The sequence below is a fragment of the Ailuropoda melanoleuca genome, chromosome 6 (assembly GCF_002007445.2).
Source record: "Ailuropoda melanoleuca isolate Jingjing chromosome 6, ASM200744v2, whole genome shotgun sequence".
Classification (NCBI taxonomy): Eukaryota; Metazoa; Chordata; class Mammalia; order Carnivora; family Ursidae; genus Ailuropoda; species Ailuropoda melanoleuca.
This window is the reverse complement of record NC_048223.1, coordinates 12385352-12410266: the sequence shown is the minus strand read 5'-3', so window position 1 is coordinate 12410266 and position 24915 is coordinate 12385352. Positions and strand designations below refer to the sequence as shown.

General features: G+C 36.3%; 1 protein-coding gene across 4 annotated transcripts in view; it reads left to right on the top strand.

Annotated features, from left to right (window-relative positions):
* PPP2R3A (protein phosphatase 2 regulatory subunit B''alpha) overlaps positions 1–24915 on the top strand; it is a 227112-nt gene that overhangs the window by 145976 nt on the left and 56221 nt on the right. For 2 of the 4 annotated variants that reach the window (XM_034661962.1, XM_034661961.1), the window contains one exon: positions 341–430. In XM_034661962.1, coding sequence (XP_034517853.1) covers positions 341–430 — 90 coding nt within the window. Of the gene's footprint in view, positions 1–340; positions 431–4368; positions 4929–9841; positions 9895–24915 lie in introns of those variants that run through there. The other 2 variants (XM_034661963.1, XM_019808837.2) reach the window with 2 other exon arrangements.

Here is a 24915-nt window from a genome sequence, read left to right as displayed (position 1 = left end):
ATACCATGGCTTCATACAAGACAGTAGTAATTCTTTAACTTATGGGCATTAGTCCTTTACCTAAGTACAGTAACAGTATTTGATTCTGGTGATTATTTGCATTCAAATTGGAAGCCAGACTTCTTTATTCATACCTGCAAATGTCTTCTGGTTTCACCCTCCAGGCCTTTGCAAACAATACAGGCAATGGAAGGGATGCTCTTTGTTAGGTTTCCAGCCTTCTAATTCTTCTTTGACTTAATTTCCAAAGAAAGATGTTGTTTTATTTCTTAGTCTGTCATCCTACTTACTTTATCTGAGTAATTGCTTAGGAAAATTTATAACCATGTGTTTTCTTCAGGGGAAAAACAGTACAGAAAGAAGGAAGAATGAGCTATGCAGACTTTGTTTGGTTTTTGATCTCTGAGGAAGACAAAAGGAACCCAACCAGGTATGACTTCTTTTCTTTTTTTTTAATTTAAAATCAATTAATTAACATACAGTGTATTATTAGTTTCAGAGGTAGAGTTTAGTGATTCAGTCAGGTATGACTTCTAAGTTTTCTTTGCCAGGAATATTAAATATTTGAACAAAGCTTGAAAAAGTCATGATGTATACTCAGTGGATGCCATCTTGACCTAGGGGTACCAAGATGAATTAGACTTAGTGTCTGACCTCTCAGACTGAATCCATAGTCACAGCATATTAAGTGCTTTTACCCCCAGAAACAAAGGTGAAGTGACATGTGAGCTGGCCCTGAGAAGTAGGACTAGTAAGCCTTTATACGGAATGTGGGAATATATATTATGAGTTTTCATTTTATGATCTTGATGGTTCAGAAGTAAATTAGAGAGGGAAAGAAGTAAATTGTGGAAGAGAATTAGAAATGGTAGCGAAGAAAATTATTAACAAACTCTATGAACATATACTTGTTCTCTTTTCTTCTCTCCATGTCTTTAAAAAACAAATTACATAAAGTAATAATTAGAACAGTGTACTTTGGGGTTTGTAATATATGTAGATACAATATGTATAGTAAAGTAATAATTAGAACAGTGTAGTTTTGGGTCTGTAATATATATAGATGTAGTATGTAAAGCAATAACAGCACAAAAAGAAGAAGGAAGAAAGTTATATAGGAGTTATATTTCAGTGTCTCACTGGAATTAAGTATAAATCTGAAGTAGATTTTTTTTTTTAAGATTTTATTTATTTATTTGACAGAGGTAGAGACAGCCAGCGAGAGAGGGAACACAAGCAGGGGGAATGGGAGAGGAAGAAGCCGGCTCCTAGCGGAAGAGCCTGATGTGGGGCTCGATCCCATAACGCTGGGATCACGCCCTGAGCCGAAGGCAGACGCTTAACCGCTGTGCCACCCAGGCGCCCCAAATCTGAAGTAGATTCTAAGAAGTTAAAAATGTATATGGTGGCCCCTCTTTCTGCCCGTAGGTCCTGTCCCCATGCTTTAATAAAACTGCCTTTCTGCACCAATAAATAAATAAAATAATAAAAATAAAAAATATAACAAGCCCCTAGAGCAACCACTAGAAAATTAACTCAAAAATATACAGGGAAAAAAATCGTTGAAAGAATTAGAATGTTACACTTAGAAAATAATTCACTTAATGTAAAAGAAAGCAGTAAAGGAGAAACAGGAAAAAATGCCAAGACAAATAGAAAACAAAAAGTAAATGGCAGACATAAGTCTAACTGTATCAATAATAACAATTTATAAATGTGAATGGATTAAACATTCCTTTGAAAGGCAGAGATTTTCAGACTGGGTTTAAAAAAACAATATATAATTATATGCTATCTATGAGAAATATTAAAGATACAATAGGGAGAAAAAATTAAAAGGAAGTATAGGGATATGTCATGCAAATAACAACCATAAGAAACTTGGAGTGGCTTTATAAATATCAGAGAATGTAGACTTCAATACAAAAATAATTACTAGAAATGAAGAAAGACATTTTATGTGATAAAATGTCCAACAGGAAGACACTACAATTACATATATGCACCCTGCAACATCAAACCCTAAAATACATGAAACAAAACTGACAGAATTGAAATAAACAATTCAACAGTAATAGTTGAAGATTTCCATACCCCTCTTTCAGTGATGGATGAACAACCAGGAAGAAGATCAACAAGGAAATAGAAGTCATGAACAACACTACAAACAAAACTATAAAACCAAATAGACCTAATAGATATCTATAGAACACTCCACCGAGGAACGTAGAATATATATTCTTCTCAAGTACACATGGAATATTCTCTAGGATAGAATATGTGGCAGGCCATAAAACAGCCTCAATATAAAAAGAAGTAAATCATACAAAGCATATTCTCTGAACACAGTGGAATAAAATTAACAATAACAGATAGGAATTTGGGAATTTACAAACATGTAAAACAACACACTGCTTAAATAACCAAAGGATAAAAGAAAAATACATTAAAGGAAATAATTTCAAATGAATGAAAATGAAGGGAAAAGTACCAAAACTTTAAGATGAATGAAAATGGAAACACAGTATGCCAAAACTCATGGGAGTAGCAGTGCTACATGCAGTGCTAAGAGAAATGTATAGCTATAAACACATATACTAAAAAACAAGAAATGTCTCAAATCAATAACCTAACCTTCTACTTTAAGACACTGGGGGGAAAAGAGCAAATTAAGCATAGCAAACACAAAGAAGGAAAGAAGAAAGATTGAAGTGAATAAATTAGAGAATAGAAAAACAATAGAGAAAATCAGTGGAACCAAAAGTCACATTTTTTTAAAAAGATTAATAAGGTCTTAGCCACACTAATCAAGAAAAGAAGATATAGCATTCAAATTGTTAAGGTCAGAATAAAAGAGGTAACATGAATGCTGACCTTACAGAAATAAAAAGGATTGTTTTATATATATATATATATATGNGTGTGTGTGTGTGTGTGTGTGTGTGTGTGTGTGTGTGTGTGTGTGTGTGTGTNCAGTATAACAACTTTATGCTAACAAATCAGATAACTTAGACAAAATGAGCAAATTCCTAGAAGGACATTCGTTCAAGATGACATAAAAACTCTGGATAGGAAAAATAATTCCAGGCTGATAATGGCTTCATTGGGAAATGCTACCAAACATTTTTTGTTCTCCATAGTTAAGAATCTGAGACAGAGAAACAGATTCTTAACTATGGAGAACAAACCGATGGTTACTGGAGGGGAGGATGGGTGGGAAGATGGGTCAAATATGTGATGGGAGTTAAGGAGTGCACTTGTTGGGATGAGCACCAGGTGTTGTATGTAAGTGATGAATCACTAAATTGTATACCTGAAAAATTATAATAATTCTTTACAAACTTCCGAAGAATAAAAGAGTAAAGAACACTTGCAGATTCATTCTGTGAGGCCAGTATTACCCAGATACCCAAACCAGACAAAAATGCAAAGTTGGTTTACCATCTAAAAATCAATATAATATACTATATTAATAGAACAAAAGATTGAAACCACATGATCATTCTAGTAGTCTCAGAAAAAGCAGTTGAAAAAGTCCAATACTTGTTCTTGATTAAAAAAACACTTAAAAATTTCTTGACCTATAAAGGATTATATGAAAAATCTACAGCTAACAACTAGTGAATAGTAAAAGATTGAAAGCTATTTCCTGTGATCAGGAAAAAAAAATAAACATGTCTGTTCTTTCAACATTGTACTGTAGGTTCTAGCCAGGGCTATTAGGCAAGTTAATGAAATAAAAAGCATCCAAATTGGAAAGGAAGAAGGAAAACTATTTATTTGAGTATAGGAAATCCCAATAGATCAACTGAAAAACTATTAGAGCTCAGTGAAGATTAAATAAGTTGCAGTATATAATACAAATTTATAAAAAAATTATATTTCCATGCACAATGAAAAGCCAAAAATAAGGAAATAACTCCAGTTATAATAGCAGCAAAAAGAATAAAATACCTAGGGATAAAATTAACAAAAGAAGTATAAAACTTATACTGTGAGAACTACAAAACATTCTCGAAAGAAATTAAGGAAGATCTAAATGAAGACATCCCATGTTCATGTATCAGAAGGTTTAAAAATAGTTCGAGGGGCGCCTGGGTGGCTCAGTTGGTTAAGCGGCTGCCTTAAGCTCAGGTCATGATCCCGGGGTACTGGCATCTAGCCCCGCATCTGGCTCCCTGCTCAGTGGGGAGCCTGCTTCTCCCTCTGCCCCTGCTCGTGCTCGTTCTTTCTCTCTTTCTGACACAAAAAAATAAAATCTTTAAAAAAAAAAATAGTTCAAATGTCAGTACTCCACAAATAGATTTGTAGATTCAAAGCAACTCCTAAGAAAATCCCAGCTACTTTTTGTTGTTGTTGTTTTTGTAGAAATGAAAAAGCTGAATCCTGAATTCATATGGAACTACAAAGCGATCAGAGTAGCCAAAACAATCTTGAGAAAAAACAAAATCATAGGATTCACAGTTACTGATTTCAAAATATACAAAGCTAATGTAAACAAGACAATGTGATACTGGCATAAAGATTGACGTATAGATAAACAGAGTTGAATTAGGAGTCCAGAAGTAAAAATAAATCCTCACTGTTTATGGCTAGTTGATTTTCAACAAGGATGCCAAGATAATTCTAATGGGGAAAAATTGCCTTTTAAGAAATGGTACTGAGAGTTGGATATCCACATGCAAAAGAATGAGTTTGGACCCTACCTCACATCATAAACAAAAATTAGCTCAAGTAGATCACAGATCTAAATGTAAGAACTAAAACTATAAAACTTTTAGAAGAAAATATAGGAGTAAATTTTTGTGGCTGTGGTTTCTTAGATATAACATCAAAAGCACAAACAAAAGAAGAAATGGGTGAAATGGACTTCAAAAAAATTAAAATTTTTCATGCTTCCAAAGACAACATCAAGAAAGCAAGACATGGGAGAAAATATTTGTAGATGATCTATCTGACAAATGATTTGTATCTAGAATATATATTTTATATTATATAGAGAGAATGTATTATATATATAATATAACTCAATAATAAAAAGATTAATTTAAAAATGAGCAAAATATCTAAATAGATATTTCTCCAATATCATAACAAAATTCTTGATATCATTAGTCATCAGGGAAATACAAATCTAAACCATAATGAGATACCACATCACACCCACTAGGATAGCTATAGTCAAAAAGTCAGATAATAACAAGTGTTGACAAAGATACAGACAAATCAAAACTTTCATATGCTGCTAGTGGTAATGTAAAATGCTGCAGCCACTATGGAAAACACTCTGACAGCTCCCCAGAGAGTTAAACATAGAGCTACCATATGACCCAGCAGTACTACTCCTAGAAATATACCCAAGAGAAATGAAAACATTCACACAAAACCTTGGACACCCATGTTCATAGCAGTATTATAATAGCCAAAAGATAGGAACAACCCAAGTATCCATCAACTAATGGATGGACAATAAACAAATGTGATATATCCATGTAATCAAATATTATTTGGCAGTTAAAAAAATGAAGCACTGATGCATACTAAAATATGGCTGAATCTTGAAAATATTCAAATTATAAGACGCCAGTCACAAAAGACAACATATTGTATAAATACAGTTTACATGAGTTGTCCAATACAGGCAAATCTGTACATACAGAAAGTAGGTTAATGGTTGCCTAGACCATGAGGAACCTAGGAGAAAATGAGGAATGATTGCTAATGGGTATGGAGTTTCTCTTTGGAGGCAATGAAAAGTAATTGTGGTGATGGTTATGCAACTCTGTGGATAAACTAACAACCGTTGGATTACACATTTTAAATGGATTATATATGTGATAAGTGAAATATATCTCAACACAGCTGTTTAAAAGAAGAAGTTGAAATAATACAAAATATATTCTCTCACCATAATGGAAATGATGTAAAAATCAGAGAAAGATGACTGGAAAGTCTCCACACACTTGGAAATTAAACAACACATTTCTAAACAACCCATGGGTCCAAAAATATTTCTCAAGGGGGATTAGATAAACAAAAGATAGAGGAGTGCTATGAATAATATATACACTATACATAAAGGTCATGACTTAAATGAACTGAACCGTTTTGTTTAAAGTCACAAATTAGGGGTGCCTGGGTGGCTCAGTTAGTTAGGTGTCCGACTGTTGATTTCTGCTCAGGTGGTGGTCTCAGGGTCATGGAATCAAGCCCCCTGTTGGGCTCCACACTCAGCAGGGAGTCTGCTTCAGTTTCTCTCCCTCCGACCCTCCCCCTGCACGTTCTCTCTCACTCTCTCTCAAATCAATCAATCAATCAATCAATCTTTAAAAAATAAAGTCACAACTTAACAAAACTTACCCAGGAAAAAATACATAACCTGAATAATCATCTTATATCTATTAAAGAATATTGAATTCAAAGTTAACAACCTTCTGAAAAATAAATGTCAGCTCAGATAATTTCACTATTGTAGTCTTCCAAACATTTGAAGATGAAATACCAAGTTCTACACTGCTTCCGGAAAACAGAGAAAGAGGGAACAATACCCAACTCATTTTATGATGCCTCTTATTACCTTTATACCAAAACCAAACACATCCAATAAATAAATAAATAAATAAAATTACAGCTCAATTTCCTTCATGAAGACAGACCCAAAAATCATTAAAATAATAGCAAGTCGAAGCTCAGCTTCTCAATTTTTCAGGCCCCCTCTTCCAGAATCAGCAGATGCCCCAGAGGAAAGATGGTCTCAATTGCTAGGCTCCTCATCTCTGGATTTCCTTCTAGATTTGGATGTCATAATTCTTCACTGCTCTGTTAATTTAGTCCACTGCCTTCAAACAGTATTCTTCCTCCGGATTTTGTCAATGGGAGGGTTAATCCAAAATACTTAGTTCATCAGTACTAGAAACGGAATTCCTCAGGTCAATTTTTCATATCTTGAGATCCAGTCATGGATCTCTACTTGAAGGAACATCACCTTAAGAGATTTTTTGGGTCAAAAGCTTTCTTTTGTGTTCCTTTTCTGCCTTGCATGTTGCCTTTCTCCTATTTAATAAGCTAACATATTGTTGAGGCTTTATTTTTTGCCAGGTGACAAGTGTTTTATATGCAATCTTTGATTTAATCCTCACATCACTATCAATTTAGTGGTCCCATTTTACAGTTGAGGAAACAGAGCTCTGAGAGATTACACACACAGTAATTGACCTAGCTTGGATTCAAATCCATGTCTGTATGACTCCAAATCCTGGGCTCTTTATCACTACAACATATGGTCTGTTATATGAGACAGCATGTTTGCATGTTTATCTCCTTAACAATTAGGCTGTGGAATCGCTAAAAGAGAGTTAGTTCTCTTGGTGCCCTGAAGTGCCTTATTGTGTAAGAGACTAAAAATTAGGGCAATCATGAAAAAACTCCTAATTTTGACTTGCTGATATGTTTCCTTGGCTCCTCTTGGCACTTCCGAGGCACCCAGTATGTGTGTTGTCAGTGCTTCACATTGCCTCACTAAAGCAGAATGTGAGCAGAAGGCAGTTAAGCCTCACTGTTTTAAAGTAATAAGGGAAATGTCTGTACATCAAAATCAAACTCTTATGTAACAAAATGTAATAGGCAACACTTTGCAGGATTCAGGTTTGTGCCTGATGTAAGACATGGGTAGAAAAAATTGGTTTCTTGAAAGAAATAATACTGTACTCACTAAACTAGAATGAGTGCTTTGTAAAATACTGCTTATAAAATTAGAATCTTGAGTCCCTCCTATGCCTGGTTCTATCAGGGTTAGATATGGAGAATATCCAGGCTCTTGCAGCCCTCTTTTGGTATATACTTTAACCACCGTTCTGTTCTGGGTTTGTTTGTTTGTTTGTTTTTAATCACATTCTGCTTCTGCTTCGTCTTCTGACTCGATGTCCTCACTGGCAAATACCTCATTCACCTTTATGTGTGAGGGAAGTAGGCCAGTGCCTTTGAAGTTATAGGTGCTAAAATATTTATACTAATTATTCAAAGGATTATATATTTAATCCCTAAGCAATAATGGAGTTTCCTATAAACTTTCTTCTTCAGTAGCTTATAGGGTTAGTAATGTTTGATCCAGAACTTTATTTCATGCAGCCCGAGGACGGGGGCAGGAAGTTTATGTGTACAGATGTACAAGTACAGTTTGTCATGAATATAATTATGCTTTAAAACCAAAAATTGGTGGCAAATTTAGTAAAAATTTAACACTAGTTCCCTGTGGATAGTTATTCCTTTTGTGTGCTTTTCTGTTTCCTGGCAACAAATAGTCATTACATCTAGCCTCAGAAAATACTACCTTTGGTAAGGGGGAAAAATCTGCATTGGAAAAGAAATAATTTTAGAAAGTATCTAGTGTTTCCAATAAGAAAGTCCCCTCTGAACATGTCCTCCTGTATGTGTTTAACCAGCCAGCCCTTGCTTCTGAACTTCCAGGAACAAATAACTGTCTACTGAAGACATATTGTTTCATTTTTCTAGCTCTAGGCATAAAAACATCTTTCTTTTGTACATTGATCCTTTTTATGCTCTCTAATACAGAATTATATCTGATCCATCGACCCATGATACTCTCAAATATTCAAAGGCAGCTATCATGTGACTTTGTCAGATATCAAGGCAATATGTCTGTCTCTTTGCCTTCTAGCTTTCTTTCCCTCTTATGGGTTATAGAGACTTACTAAAGTGTATACTTTAGCTTTGTTTATTGTATAGACTCTTTTATCTTAGTTCTTAACTTAAAATGCAACTGACTAAAGTAGTTTATATTTCTCAGTAAAATAAGTTGCCTTTCACTTCAGTCCCATTAGGTACTTGTCAAAACTAAGAGTTACTTTCCTCCTGCTGTCCTAATTTTTATTATCTTAAGATAAGTAATAAGGAATTTGAAGGCTAAAGAAACCTTAGAGACTAGTCAAAGGAAAGGCTACTGCTCCTTTTCCTACTATGCAAAACATTATTACTAAAAAAGTACTGACACAATGGAATAACAACCACATTGCCACATTTATTATAGCCCTCTGCTCATGAGATCTCCATAAGGTTTTTCTCACAATCAGGAAATATTTCAAAGTGGGGTAGTATTCTTTTGAAACTTATAAAACTCAGAGTAGATGTGATATGACTAATCTCACCACAGCCAAAATATTACTGCATGTTCATTGTATCCAATGAATGTCTCTTCTGTTCTTTAATGGTAACATTAAACATCAAGCTGATACAATTTATAAAAATAGTTTTCTCAAAAGAACTTTGCAAATATTAAATATTTAATTTGTTGGAATCATAGAAAATTTATCTCTCTGAATAAAGGTACTAGATTTTAATGTGATTTACTTGAAAATAATAGTCACAACTTAGTTAATTTCACCCTTCTCTCCTTAAAAGATATTTTTTAAAACCATTAAATATATGGGGGTTCTTTTCCAATGACACTTTTCCAATGAAGACATACAAATGGCTAACAGACACATGAAAAAATGTTCAAAATCATTAGCCATCAGGGAAATTCAAATCAAAACCACACTGAGATACCACCTTACGCCAGTTAGAATGGCAAAGATAGACAAGGCAAGAAACAACAATTGTTGGAGAGGATGTGGAGAAAGGGGATCCCTCCTACATTGTTGGTGGGAATGCAAGTTGGTACAGCCACTCTGGAAAACAGTGTGGAGGTCCCTTAAAAAGTTAAAAATTGAACTACCCTATGACCCAGCCATTGCACTACTGGGTGTTTACCCCAAAGATACAGACGTAGTAAAGAGAAGGGCCATATGCACCCCAATGTTCATAGCTGCATTGTCCACAATAGCCAAATCATGGAAGGAGCCGAGATGCCCTTCAACAGATGACTGGATTAAGAAGCTGTGGTCCATATATACAATGGAATATTACTCAGCTATCAGAAAGAACGAATTCTCAACATTTGCTGCAACATGGACGGCACTGGAGGAGATAATGCTAAGTGAAATAAGTCAAGCAGAGAAAGACAATTATCATATGATTTCTCTCATCTATGGAACATAAGAACTAGGATGATCGGTAGGGGAAGAAAGGGATAAAGAAAAGGGGGGTAATCAGAGGGGGGAATGAAACATGAGAGACTATGGACTATGGGAAACAAACTGGGGACTTCAGAGGGGAGGGGGTGGGGGAAGGGGATGGACTGGTGGTGGGTAGTAAGGAGGGCACGTATTGCATGGTGCACTGGGTGTTATACGCAACTAATGAAGCATCAAACTTTACATCAGAATCAGGGGATGTACTGTATGGTGATTAACATAATATAATAAAATAAAATTAATTATAAAAAAAAAATATATGGGGGTTCTTAATATGCCTCAGGGACTACAAATGAGAGTTTAACCAAGGGCCTCCTAGAACCTTATCTTAAGAAGTTTTAGTTTGCCCCCAGGAATCAGCAGTTTTTTAGAAAATATTTTGTCCCTGTCACCAGTTAATGCTAATGGCTTCATATTTTGTAATTAATTAATGCCATGGCTAAATTGCTACTCTAAGTGACAATGCTAAATGATAAAGTGGTGATAATACAGTGTGAATAACCTACTGAGCGAAGATAGCAATTTAATCACTTCTAGTACTTTTGTTCCCTCCTGAAATTACACTAAAATGACAGTGAAGAGATTTTTTTTAAAGAATAAATTCATGGGGTGCCTGGCTGGCTCAGTCAGTAGGGCATGCAACTCTTGATCTCAAGGCCATGAGTTTGAGCCCCACATTGGGTGTAGAAATTACTTTTAAAATTTTTAAGAAAAAAAAAGAAAATAAATTTGTTACTAACAAAGGAAAAAAGAGAAGAGATAAATATTTGGAAACTGAAAGTAAATAAACTTAGCAAACTACCTAAATCCCAAGTTAACAGAGATAAGAACCAAGAAGCAACTAGATACACCCAGCAAAAACCTTCAAACATTCAAGACTTGGGGGACCATGGGAGTGGGTGGGTGGAATAAAGGTAAAACCAAAAATAAGGAGAGTTTATATAGAAAGTTTGTTTGAACAGTTGACCCCCAGTTCATCTCTGCCCAGGCAGAAGACTGGTACTTTATTCCCAGGAGAGTATAAAATAGAGGACCGACCTCTAGACTGGGGAGCACAAATGAAGGTCTGGGTACCATACTGAAAACAGAATAAATGAGTATATGGATACTGAATGCTGAGATGCCCAGTCTTCATTCCTCACTCAATCTACAGAATCCAGGCAACCTGTACTGAACCTCTGTGTGGGTGAATAAAAGATGCTTTTGTGGAGAATCTGATCAGACCAATAATAAAGACCTTGAAGGTTTGACTTTGGATCATTTCCAAGGAATGAACCCAACCAGATTATTTTACAGTAAAGAAACCCATAAATCAGAACTTCCAATCAGCTTTTTAGCATCTATTCTTAAATATGAGTGGAGAACAAAGGATCTTTAAATACCCAAGTAAAACCTCTTACATAAAAGGTAGAGACCAAACAAACAGAAGGGGGGGGGAAAGTAACATGAATGAAACAGACGACTTCAGGGAAAAGAAACCTACAGCAGCAATAACAAGACACTATAAGAGAAGAAATTACATTCACAGAACATAAACAGAATGATAATTTTTATAAAAGGAACATTCAAGGAACCAAAGAACAACCCTGGAAAATCAAAACTATGATAACAAAACACAAAATGTTTTGAAGATAAGGTTAAATAAATCTCACAAAAAGAACAACAAAAAAGATGAAACAATAGAAAAAAGTTATGAAAATTAAAGAACCAGTCCAAAAAATCCAGACATAACTGGAAATTGAAATATGTAAGCCATGTATACAATTTCAAAACTTCATTGTAAGAGATTGATGTCAGCAAGATGGCAGACTAGAAGTTGCCATTGCTTGTCCTCTCACAGAAGCATGAATTTGAACAGCTATCCATGCATAAAAATACCTTCACAAGAGCAAAGGATTCCAGATAAGAGATTGCAGCACCTGGATGGAGCACAGAAATAAGAAAAGATGAAGAAGGTAGAAAGGAAAATCTCATATTACCTGTGTCATCCCAGCACTAAAGCCCAGGCAGCCCAGTTTGGAGAGATACCTTCTCCACAGGGGAAGGAGAGTGAAGTGAGCATCCACCTTGACTGTGGACCCCAGCAACAGGCCCCCAGTGAACACCAATATCAGGCAAGCACCAGTGGGCCCAGCCACTAGGCCCAGCCCAGTGCCAGGCCAGCCCCCATGGAGCCACGCTCCAGGTTCACTTCAGCACCAAGCCAGACCTCACAACACCAGACTCCAAGTAGGCTACTGCAGACCATCCTCCATAACTGTCCAACACCAGGTTGGCCCCTGCAACCCCAAGCTTGCCCCAGTGTCAGATCAGCCCCTAGATCCCCAGGCTCCAGCAAAATCCAGTAGACCTCAACAGTGACCAGCCCCAAGAGACCCAGGCTCCAGGCCCACCACTACAGACCTACACTTCTGGCATCACAAACCCATCCCAGCAGCAGGCCACACCTTGCAGACTCCAGCTCAAGACCCAGCTACTACCAGGTCAGCCCCCAAAGACCCAGGCACAAGCCTGATCATTTGCTGACCTGGGCCCCCTGAGGATTTTAGCCACAAACTCACCACAGACCCCATCAACAGCTTGCCCAGAATCTCTGAACACATAGACTGCTAAAGGACATTCTCTGCCAAAGTCAGTCTTTAAAGATTGAAAGAGATGCCTCCTTTTTCAGATGCAGAGACATCAATGTGGTGTCACAAGGATCATGAATAACCAAGGGAATGTGACACCACCAAAGAAAAAATAAAATACCAGTAACTGACCCTAAAGAAATTGAGATCTGCAAACTGCCTGACAAAGAATTCAAAATAATCATCCTAAAGAATCTCAGTGAACTACAAGAGAAAACAACGAAGCAAACTCACAGAAAAAATACATGAAGAAAATGAGAAGTGAGACACAGAGAAACCATAAAAACAAGCCAAAAGGAAATCCTAGGACTGAAGAACAAAATGACTGCACTGAAAAATTCCACAGCTTCACCAGCATACTCGATCAAGCAAAAGAAAGAATCAGTGAGCATGAAGACAAGTCAGCTGAAATTACCCAATCAGAGGAAAGAAAAGGAAAAGAAAAAAATGAAAAAGAGGGCAAAAAGTCTGGAAGAATTAGGGGACACCATTAAAAGAAACAATATTCACATTAATGGGAGTCCCAGAAGAAACAGATAAAGAAAAGGGAGAAAACTTATTTAAAGAAATGATGACAGAAAAATTTACTAATCTATAATCTGGAGAGGGAAATGAACATCCAGATCCACGAAGTCCAGGGAACCCCAAACATAAAATATAAAGAGATCTTCACCAAGACACATTATAAACAAATTCTCAAAAGTCAAAGACAGAATTTTGAAAACAGCAAGAGAAAACCAACTCATCAGTGGATTTCTTAGCAGACTACCTTGCAGACCAGGAAAGAATGGGATAATATATTCAAAGTGCCAAAAGAAAAAACTGCCAACCAAGAACACTATACTTGGCAAGGCTGTCCTTCAGGGGAAAAAAGGTGAGATAAAAACTTTCTCTGCCACACAAGATCTGTGGGAGTTCATCACAGTAGACCTGCTTTACAAGAAATGCTCAAGAGGGGCGCCTGGGTGGCTCAGTCATTAAGCGTCTGCCTTCGGCTCAGGTCATGATCCCAGGGTCCTGGGATCGAGCCCTGCATCCAGCTCCCTGCTCAGCGGGAATCCTGCTTCTCCCTCTCCCACTCCCCCTGCTTGTGTTCCCTCTTTCTCTCTGTGTCTCTCTCTGTCAAATAAATAAAATCTTTAAAAAAAAAAAAAAGGAAAGAAATGCTCAAGAGAGTTCTTCAAATTGAAAGGAAAGAATGCCAACTAAAAGGAAAACATGAAAGTATAAAACTTATTGTAAAACTAAGAATATAGTCAAATTCAGAATACTCTTAATACTATAATGGTAGTGCATAAATCACTTTTAACTCTGGTATGTAAGTTAAAAGACAGAAGTATCAGAAATAACTATATCTACAATAATTTGATGCTAGATACAGAATATAGAAGTTAAATAAATTGTGACATCAATAACAAAATGTTGGGGAAGGAGAAGTTAAACCATACAGATTATGTATGCAATTGAACTTAAGTTCTTATTACTGACTTAAAATAGATTATTATAACTATGTTTTATCGGAAGTTTCATGTTAACCAAAAAGCACCCTATAGTAGGGGCGCCTGGGTGGCACAGCGGTTAAGCGTCTGCCTTCGGCTCAGGGCGTGATCCCAGTGTTATGGGATCGAGCCCCACGTCAGGCTCCTCTGCTATGAGCCTGCTTCTTCCTCTCCCACTCCCCCTGCTTGTGTTCCCTCTCTTGCTGGCTGTCTCTATCTCTGTCGAATAAATAATAAAATCTTTAAAAAAAAAAAAAAGCACCCTATAGTAGATATACAAAAGATAAAGTAATCAAAGTATACCACTACAAAAAATCAACAAATGACAAAGGATGACAGCAAGAAAGGAATAAAAGATCTACACAATAGTCGAAACCAATTAACAAAATGGCAGTAAGTCCGTGTGTGTGTGTGTGTGTGTGTGTGTGTGTGTGTATATATATATACACATACATATATATATATATAATTGCTTTAAATGTAAGTGGATCAAAATAGCTGATCGGAAGACACAGATGGCCAAATGGATTAAAAAATAAAATCCCACAATATGCTGCCTACTAGGGACTCATTTTACCTCAAAGGACACACATAAGCTAAAAGTGAAGGGTTGGGAAAAGATCTTCCATTGAAATGATAACCAAAAGAGAGCAGGGTGACATTACTTAATATCAGACAAAATAGACTTTGACTCAAAAACTGTCACAAGAGACAAAGAAGGTCATTATATAATGATAAAGGGATCAATTCATCAAGAGGATACAACAACAATTGGGTGAATATATATGTTCATATATATTCATATATATTTGTATATATTCATATATATTCCAATAACAATTGGGTGAATATATATACACCCAACATTCGAGCAAAATAAAAGTAAATATTAACAGAACTGAGGGGAAAATAGCAATATAATAATAGGGGACATCAGTAGCCTACTTGCAACAATGGATGGATCATCTAGACGAAAAATTAGGAAACAGCAGACTTGAACAACACTACAGACCAAATCGACCTAACAGACAGATGCAGAGCATTCCATCCAACAGCAACAGGACATTCATTTCAAGCAATCACAGAGAATTTCCCAGGATAGATCATATGTTAGGCCACAAAACAGTCAATAAATTTAAGAAGATTGCATTATATCAAATATCTTTTCCAACCACAGTGGTAAGAAACTAGAAATCAACAGTAGTGGGAAAATTGCAAATATGTAGAAAGTTAAAACACTCATGATCAATTAGTCAAAGAAGAAATCGGAAGTGAAATCAAAAAGTATCTTGAGACAAATGAAAATGGAAATAAAACATAACAAAACTTATGGGATGCAAAAAAAACTTATGGGATGCAGCAAAAGCAGTTCTAAGAGGGAAGTTTAATAAATGCCTACAGTAAGAAAAAAAATAAAGACCTGAAATAACCTAGCTTTATACCTCAAGAAACTAGAAAAAGAATACACTAAACCTAAAAGTAGCAGAAGGAAGAAAATAAAAATCAGAACAGAAATAAATGAAATACAGACTAGAAAAACAGTAGAAAAGATCAATTAAGAGTTGTTTTTTTGAAAAGATAAAATTGACAAATCTTAGACTAAGAAAAAGAGAAGACTCATAAATTAGAAGATATTACAATTGATTCCACAGAAATAAAAGCAAGAGATACTATGAAGATTTATATGCCAACAAATTGGATAACATACAAGAATGGAAAAAATTGTAGAAACATACAACCTACCATGACTGAATTGTGAAGAAGTAGAATTTCTGAACAGACCTACAATGAATGAGTAAGGAGATAGAATCAGCCATCAAAAACTTTCCAAAAAAGAAAAGCCCAAGACCTGATGGCTTCACAGGTGAAGAAAAGTAAATGCCGATGCTTTCCAAACTCTTCTCAAAAGTCAAAGAGGAGGGAATACTCCCAAACTAATTTTACAAGATCAGCAATACCCTATACCAGAGCCAGACAAAAACACTACAAGAAAATTATAGACTAATATTCCTGATGAATATAGATGCAGAAATCCTCAACAAAATGCTAGCAAACCAAATTCAACAGCACATTAAGAGGATCATGCACCATGCTCAGTTGGGGATTATCCCTAGGATGCAAGAATGGTTCAACATACACAAATTAGTAAGTGTCATATACAACATTAACAGAAGTGTTAAAATAATATTATCAACTCCATAGGTACAGAAAAACCATTAGACAAAATTCATACTGTCTCATAATTTAAACACACAGACACACACACACACACACACTGGGTAGAAAAAGAATGTACCTCAACAAAGGTTGTGTATAACAAGTTCACAACTAACATCATACTCATTGGTGAAAGCTGACAGCTTTTCCTCTAAGATCAGGAATAAGGCAAGATAAAAGACCTCCAAATGAGAAAGGAAGAAGTAAAGTTTTTTCTGTTTGCAGAGGACATAATCTTATACAGTTGACCTTGTAACAACACAGGGGTTAGGGGCACTGACCTCCTACACAGTCAGAAATCCACATTTAACTTTTGACTCCCCAAAAACTTAATTACTAATAGCCTACTGTTGACTAGAAGCCTTCCTGATAAAATAAACAGTTGATTAGCACGTATTTGTATGTTACATATATTATTTACTGTATTCTTAGAAGGAAGTAAACTAGAGGGAAAAGAATTTTTAAAAAATTATAAGGAAGAGAATATACATTTGTAATACTGTACTTACCAAGAAAAATCCAGGTATAAGTGGACCCATGCAGTTCAAACCCATGTTGTTCAAGGGTCAATTTTATATATAAAACCCTAAAGACCACCAAACACTATGAGAACTAATGAACTAATTTAGTGAAGTTGCAGGATACAAAATCAGTCTACAAAAATCAGTTCATTTGTACATGCTAATAAGGTATCTGGAAAAGTAAAACAATCTCATGTACAATAGCATCAAAAAAATGTTTTAATGTAAGAATACATTTAACCAAGGAGGTCAAAGATCTATACACTGAAACCCATAAAATCTTGATGAGAGAATTTGAAGAGAAGACCAAAAAAGTGGAAGGATATCCCATCTTCATGGATTAGAAGAATTAATATTATTAAAATACTCCCAAAGCTGTCTATCGAGCAATGCAATCCTTCTCACAATTCCAATGACATTTTTCATACAAAAGTAGACAAAACAATCCTAAAGTTCATTTGGGACCACAAAAGATTGCAAAGTGCAAAAGCAATCTTAAGCAACAAGAACAAAGCTAGAGGCATCACATTACCTGATTTCAAAATATACTGCAAAGCTATACTAATCAAAAAAGTGTGCTACTACATAAAAACAAAAATATAGACTATTAGGCCAGGTAAAGAGCCCATAAATAGATCTGTGCATTTATGGCCAATTGACCTTTGACAACAGTGCCATGAAGACACATGGGGAATGGAAAGTCTCTACAATAAAGGATGCTGGGACAACTCGTATGTCCATGCAGAAGAATTAAGTTGAACACTTACCTCACTTCATTAAAAAAAACAACAAAAAACAAAAACAACCTAAAAATGGATTAGAGTTAAATGTAAGGCCTGAAACTATCATTACTAGAAGAAAACACAGAGAACAAGCTTCCTGACATTGGTCTGTGCAATTTGATTTTTTTTATATGACCCAAAAGCATAGGTGAAAAAAATGCAAAAATAGATGATGGATTGTATCAAACTAAAAAGCATCTAGTAGGGAAGAATCAAGAATAAAAACAACCTACAGAATGGGAGAAAATATTTGTAAACCATACATCTGATAGGAAATCAACATCCAAAATATATAAGGAATGCAAACAATTCAGTAACAAGAAACAGTTCAGTAACAACTCAATTTAAAAATGGCCAAACACAGGGGCGCCTGGGAGTTTCAGTCAGTTAAGCATCCGACTCTTGATTTTGGCTCAGATCATGATCTCAGGGTCGTGAGATCCAGCCCCACATCAGCCTTCGTGCTCAGCGGGGAGTCTGCTGGAGATTATCTCTCTACCTCTCTATCTCCCTCTTCTCTCCCTCCAACCCCCGCTCACACACTCTCTCTCTCTCTCTCTCTAAAATAAGTAAATAAATCTTTTTTTTTAAATGAGGAAAGGCAAAATCAACATACAGAAATCTGTTGCATTTCTATGTGTGCAATAATGAAGCAACAGAATGAGAAATCAAGAAATCAGTCCCATTTATAATTGTACTAAAAATCATAAGATACCTAGGAATAAACCTAACCAAAGGCTTAAAAGATCTATTTTCTGAAAACTGTAAAACACTGATGAAAGAAATTGAAGATGACACCAGGAAATGGAAAAACATTCCATGCTCACAGATTGCAAGAACAAATATTGTTAAAATGTCTACACTACCCAAAGCAATTTACACACTTAACACAATCCCTATCAAAATACCACCGGCATTTTTCATAGAACTAGAAACAAACAATCCTAAAATTTGTATGAAACCACAAAAGACCCCCAAATAGCCAAAGCAGTCATGAAAAAGAAAAGCAAAGCTGGAGACTTCACAATTTCGGGCTTCAAGCTATATTACAAAACTGTAGTGACCAAGACAGTACGGCACTGGCACAAAAACATGCTCATAGATCAGTGGAACATAAGAGGAAAACCCAGAAATGAACCCACAACTATATGGTCAATTAATAGGAAAGGATATCCAATGGAAAAAAAGACAGTCTTTTCAACAAATGGTATTAGGAAAACTAGACAGCAACACGCAGAAGAATGAAACTGGACTACTTTCTTATACCATATGCATACATAAATTCAAAATGGATGAAAGACCTAAATGTGAGATAGGAATCCATCAAAATCCTAGAAGAGAACACAGGCACTGTGGCAACTTCTTACTAGATACATCTCCTGAGGCAAGAGAAACAAAAGCAAAAATAAACTATTGGGACTTCATCAAAATAAAGCTGCACAGTGAAGGAAATAACAGAACTAAAAGGCAACCTACAGAATGGGAGAAGATATTTGCAAATGACATATCTGATAAAGGGTTATAACATATCCAAAATATATAAAGAATTTATCAAGCTCAACACCTAAAGACAAATAATCCAGTTTAAAAATGGGCAGAAGAAATGAACAGACATTTTTCCAAAGACCAAACAGATGGCTAACAGACATGAAAAGATGCTCAACATCACTCATCATCAGAGAAATACAAATCAAAACTACAATGAGATATCACTTCACGCCAATCAGAATGACCAAAATTAATAACACTGGAAACAACAGGTGCTGGTGAGGCTTTGGAGAAAGGGGAACCCTCATGCACTGTTGGTGGGAATGCAAACTGGTGCAGCCACTCTGGAAAATAGTAAGAAGCTTTCTCAAAAAGTTAAAATTAGAACTACCCTACAGTCCAGCAGTTGCACTACTAGGTATTTATACAAAGGATACAAAAATACTGATTCAAAGGGACACATGCACCCCGATGTTTACAGCAACATTATCAACAATAGCCAAATTATGAAAAGAACCCAAATGCACATCGACTGATGAACAGATGAAGAAGATGTGCTATACAATGGAATGTTATTCAGCCATAAAAAAAAAAAATGAAATCTTGCCATTTGCAACAACGTGGATTGCGCTTAGAGAGTATTATGCTAAACAAAGTAAGTCGGAGAAAGACGAATATCATGATTTTATTCTTAAGTGCAATTTAAGAAACAAAACAAACATGAGGGGTGAGCCAAACCAAGAAATAGACTATTAACTATAGAGAACAAATTGAGGGTTACTGGAGGGGAGGGTGGCAAGGGGATAGATTAAAAAGGTGATGGGTATCAAGAAGGGCACTTTTGATGAGCAACAGGTGCTATGTGTAAGTGATGAATCACTAAATTTTACACCTGAAACAATATTGCAGTATATGTTAACTAGCTAGAATTTAAATAAAAACTTGGGGGAAAGGAAAAAAATATAATAAAAAATAAAAGTAAAATGGGCAAAGGGCCTGAGTAGACATTTCTGAAAAGACATATAAATAGCCAACAGAGAAGTTGTTAAGATGGTGGAGGACTAGGGGCACCTTAAGTTTGTTTCATCCCTTGAACACAACTAGGTAGTTATAGAATCATTCTGAACACCCAAGAAATCAATCAGAGATCTGAGAAGACAAATGCTGCAAGTCTAAAAGTAGAAAAACAACCACTGTTTGGAAGATAGGAGGTATGCAGACTTGAACCCGGTGTGATATAGCTGAGGATACCACAGAGGGGAGGGAGCCTGCTTAAGAAGGCTACCTGAAAGTATTATAAGCAACAAAGTGCAAAAGCGAAACTTAGAAGTCCGCTACAGTAGGGGACATGCCTAGCTTAAAGGTGCTCAGGTGGTGAAGCAGGGCAGAATCCGAGGTGTGACATCCTGGTCTGAGGATCCCTGGGGTTGAAAGACAAACAGGTCGTGCCTAAGTGCAGAGAGTTCTCAGGCATAGGAGCAGGGATGCCAGCTGAGAACACTGAGTCTGTCTCCATGCTGGCTTTCTGCTCTGTGTTGCCATTAACTGGGAACCACTGCACAGTTGTATGATCACTTTCCTGGGATGGATCCAGCAAAGGCAGAAGTGAGATGAGACACTCCCTGAAAGGAACAATGCAGTCCTAGCCACAGCAGACCCTAAAATTTGGAGTTTTGAAACTCAGTCGCATGCCTAAGATAAAAATTCTTGGTCAGAGGCTGGATGAACACAGAGTTCTGATGGAAACCAGGGAGACAAGACTGGTTGCTCTTCTGTGAGGGGTCACTGAAGACTACAGGGTGTGAATTTTCAGCTCTGGGGCTAGAGACCAGGGCGCTGCTATCCTCATCCCACCCCTCAGTGCTGAAAACCTTCAGGTAACAAAACAGCACCACCTACTGGAGTCCAGAGCCACTTACACTGAGCCCTGCCTCCCTGCACACTTGGAGGCACATTTACACTCCGGCCAAAGTGGTCTGAGAATCAGCACAACAGGCCCCTTCCCCCAGAACACCAACAAAACCAACTCACTTGAACCAACTTGACTGATCATAGAGGGCTGCAAAGCTTCAACTCTAGGGGAAAACAGTATATAACATTCTTTGTGTTTTTATTTTTTAGTCTTTTAGTATTTTTTCAATTATAATCCTTTTTTCAATTATTTTTTATTTTTAAATTATTTTTACATATACTTCATATATATATTTTTTGTTTCCTTTTGTGTATGTTATTTTATCTATATATATATACACATATATATGTTATTCTTTTTTGGGGAAGTAGTTTCTTTTAATAAGCAGACCACAACACACCCAGGATCTAGTTTGTTGGTTGGTTGGTTGGTTGGTTGGTTGGTTGTTGGGGTTTTTTTTTTCCTTTCTTCTTTTCTTTTGTGGACAAAATGACAAGACAGACATATTCACCCCAAAAGAAAAAACAGGAGATAGTACTCATAGCCAGAGATTTAATCAATATGGATATAAGTAAGATGTCTGAACTAGAATTTAAAACAGCGATTATAAGGATACAGCTCAGCCTGAGAAAAGCATAAAAGACACTAGAGAATCCCTTACTATAGAGATAACTAAAATCTAGTCAGGGTGAAATTTAAAATGCTGTAACCGAGATGCAGTCTCACATGGAGGCCATAAAAATGAAAATGAACAAGCATAAGAATGAGTCAGTGATATAGAAGATAAAATTATGTAAAAAGAGCTGAGAAGAAGAGAGAAAGAAAACTATTAGATCACGAGGGGAGATTTTAGGGAACTCAGCAATTCCATAAATGTAAATAATATCCATATTATAGAGTCCCAGAAGATAAACGAAAAGGGGGCAGAAGGTTTATTTGAGCAAATTGTAGTTGAATTTCCCTAATCTGTGGAAGGAAACAGACATTCAAGCACAAGAGGCACAGAGAACTCCCCTCAAAATCAACAAAAATAGCTCAGCACCTTGACATATTATACTGAAACTTGCAAATTAAAAAGATAAAGAGAAAATCCTGAAAGCAGATCAGAAAAAGAGGTCCTAAATCTATTAAGGATAGACATATAAGGTTGGTAGCAGACCAGTCAACAGAGGTCTGGCAGGCCAGAAAGGACCTTCATGATATATTAAACATGCCACATGGGGAAAACATGCCGCCAAAAGTATTTTTTATAATAATATTTTTTTATTATGTTAGTCACCATATAGTACATCCCTAGTTTTTGATGTAAAGTTCCATGATTCATTACTCATATAACACCCAGTGCACCATGCAATATGTGCCCTCCTTAATACCCATCACCAGCCTATCCCATCCCCCCACCTCCTCCCCNTAGTCCATAGTCTCTCATGTTTCATTCCCCCTTCTGATTACCCCCCCTTTCTTTATCCCTTTCTTCCCCTACCGATCTTCCTAGTTCTTATGTTCCATAGATGAGAGAAACCATATGATAATTATCTTTCTCTGCTTGATTTATTTCGCTTAGCATTATCTCCTCCAGTCCCATTCATGTTGCAGCAAATGTTGATAATTCGTTCTTTTTGATAGCTGAGTAATATTCCATTGTATATAAAGACCACATCTTCTTCTTTTTTTTTTATTTTATTATATTATGTTAATCACCATACAGTACATCCCCAGATTCCGATGTAAAGTTTGATGCTTCATTAGTTGCGTATAACACCCAGTGCACCATGCAATACNTAGGGTTTTCATAGATGGTTTTCATGAAATTGAGGAATGTACCCTCTATCCCTACACTCTGAAGGGCTTTAATCAGGCGGATGCTGTATTTTGTCAAATGCTTTTTCTGCATCTATTGAGAGGGTCATATGGTTCTTGACTCTTTTCTTGTTGATATGATCTATCACACTGATAGATTCGTGAATGCTGAACCACCCTTGCATCGCAGGGATGAATCCCACTTGGTCATGATGGATAACCCTTTTAATGTACTGTTGGATCCTATTAGCGAGGATCTTGTGGAGAATTTTGGCGTCCATATTCATCAGGGATATCGGTCTGTAATTCCCTTTTTGATCGGGTCTTTTCCTGGCTTGGGGATCAAGGTAATACTGGCCTCGTAGAATGAGTTTGGTAGTTTTCCTTTGTTTCTATTTTTTGAAACAGCTTCAGGAGAATAGGTATTATTTCTTCTTTGAATGTTTGGTAGAATTCCTCGGGGAATCCATCAGGCCCTGGAGTCTTGTTTTTTGGGAGGTTTTTGATCACAGCTTCAATCTCTTCATAATTAATTGACTGTTTAAAAAATAAATTTCTTCCTATTTCAGTCTTTGTAGTTTATAGGTTTCCAGGAAGGCATCCATTTCTTCCAGGTTGTTTAATTTATTGGCATAAAGCTGTTGATAAAAGTTTCTAATGATCCTTCCTATTTCATTGGTGTTGGTTGTGACCTCTCCCCTTTCATTCATAATTTTATTAATTTGGGTCCTTTCTCTATTCTTTTGGATAAGTCTTGCCAGTGGCTTATCGATCTTATTGATTCTTTCAAAGAACCAGCTTCTAGTTCTGTTGATCTACTCTACATTGCTCCTGGTTTCTAATTCATTGATCTCTGCTCTAATCTTCATCAACTGCCTTCTCGTGCGTGGTTTAGGCCTGTCCCTCTGTTGCTGTTCCAGCTTCTTGAGGTGAGAATATAAAAACTGCATTTTAGATTTTTCTCTTCTTTTGAGTGAGGCTTGGATGGCTATGTATTTTCCCCTTAGGACTGCCTTTGCAGTGTACCATAGGTTTTGGACTGTTGTGTTTTCATTCTCATTGGTCTCCATAAATTGTTTAAATTGATTTTTGATTTCCTGGTTTATCAAATCATTCTTGAGCAGGATGGTTCTTACTTTCCAAGTGCTTGAGTTTCTTCCAAATTTTTCCTTGTGATTGAGTTCCAGTTTCAAAGCACTGTGGTCTGAGAATATGCAGGGAAAAATCTCCGTCTTTTGGTATCGGTTGAGACCTGTTTTGTGACCCAGTATATGGTCTATTCTGGAGAAAGTTCCATGTGCATTCGAAAAGAATAAGTATTCTTTTGTTCTGGGGGTGTAGTGTTCTATATATATCTGTGAGGTCCATCTGGTCTAGTATGACATTCAAAGCTCTTGTTTCTTTGTTGATTTTCTGCTTAGGTGATCTGTCTATTGCTGATAGTGGAGTGCTGAGGTCCCCTACTATTAACGTATTTTTATCTATATGTCTCTTTATTGTGGTTAAGTGTTGGTTTGTGTATTTTGCTACTCCCCTTTTGGGGGCATAGATATTTATAATTGTCATATCCACTTTTTGTATACATCCTTTAAGAATAATATAGTGTCCTTCTGTATCTCTAACTAGAGTCTTTAGTTTAAAATCTAATCTGTCTGATATGAGAATTGCTACCCCAGCTTTCTTTTGAGGTCCATTGGCATGAAAAATGGTTTTCCATCCCTTCACTTTCAGTCTGGACGTATCTTTAGGTTCAAAATGAGTCTCTTGTAGACAGCAAATGGATGGCTCATGTCTTTTTATCCAGTCTGCAATCCTGTGGCGTTTTATGGGAGCATTTAGGCCATTCACATTGAGAGTGATTGTTGAGAGGTATGATTTTAATGATGTCATGTTGCCTGTGAAGTCTTTGTTTGTATAGATTGTAACTTTCTGTTCTGTATCACTCTTGGGGCCTTTTTACTTTTATAGAACCCCC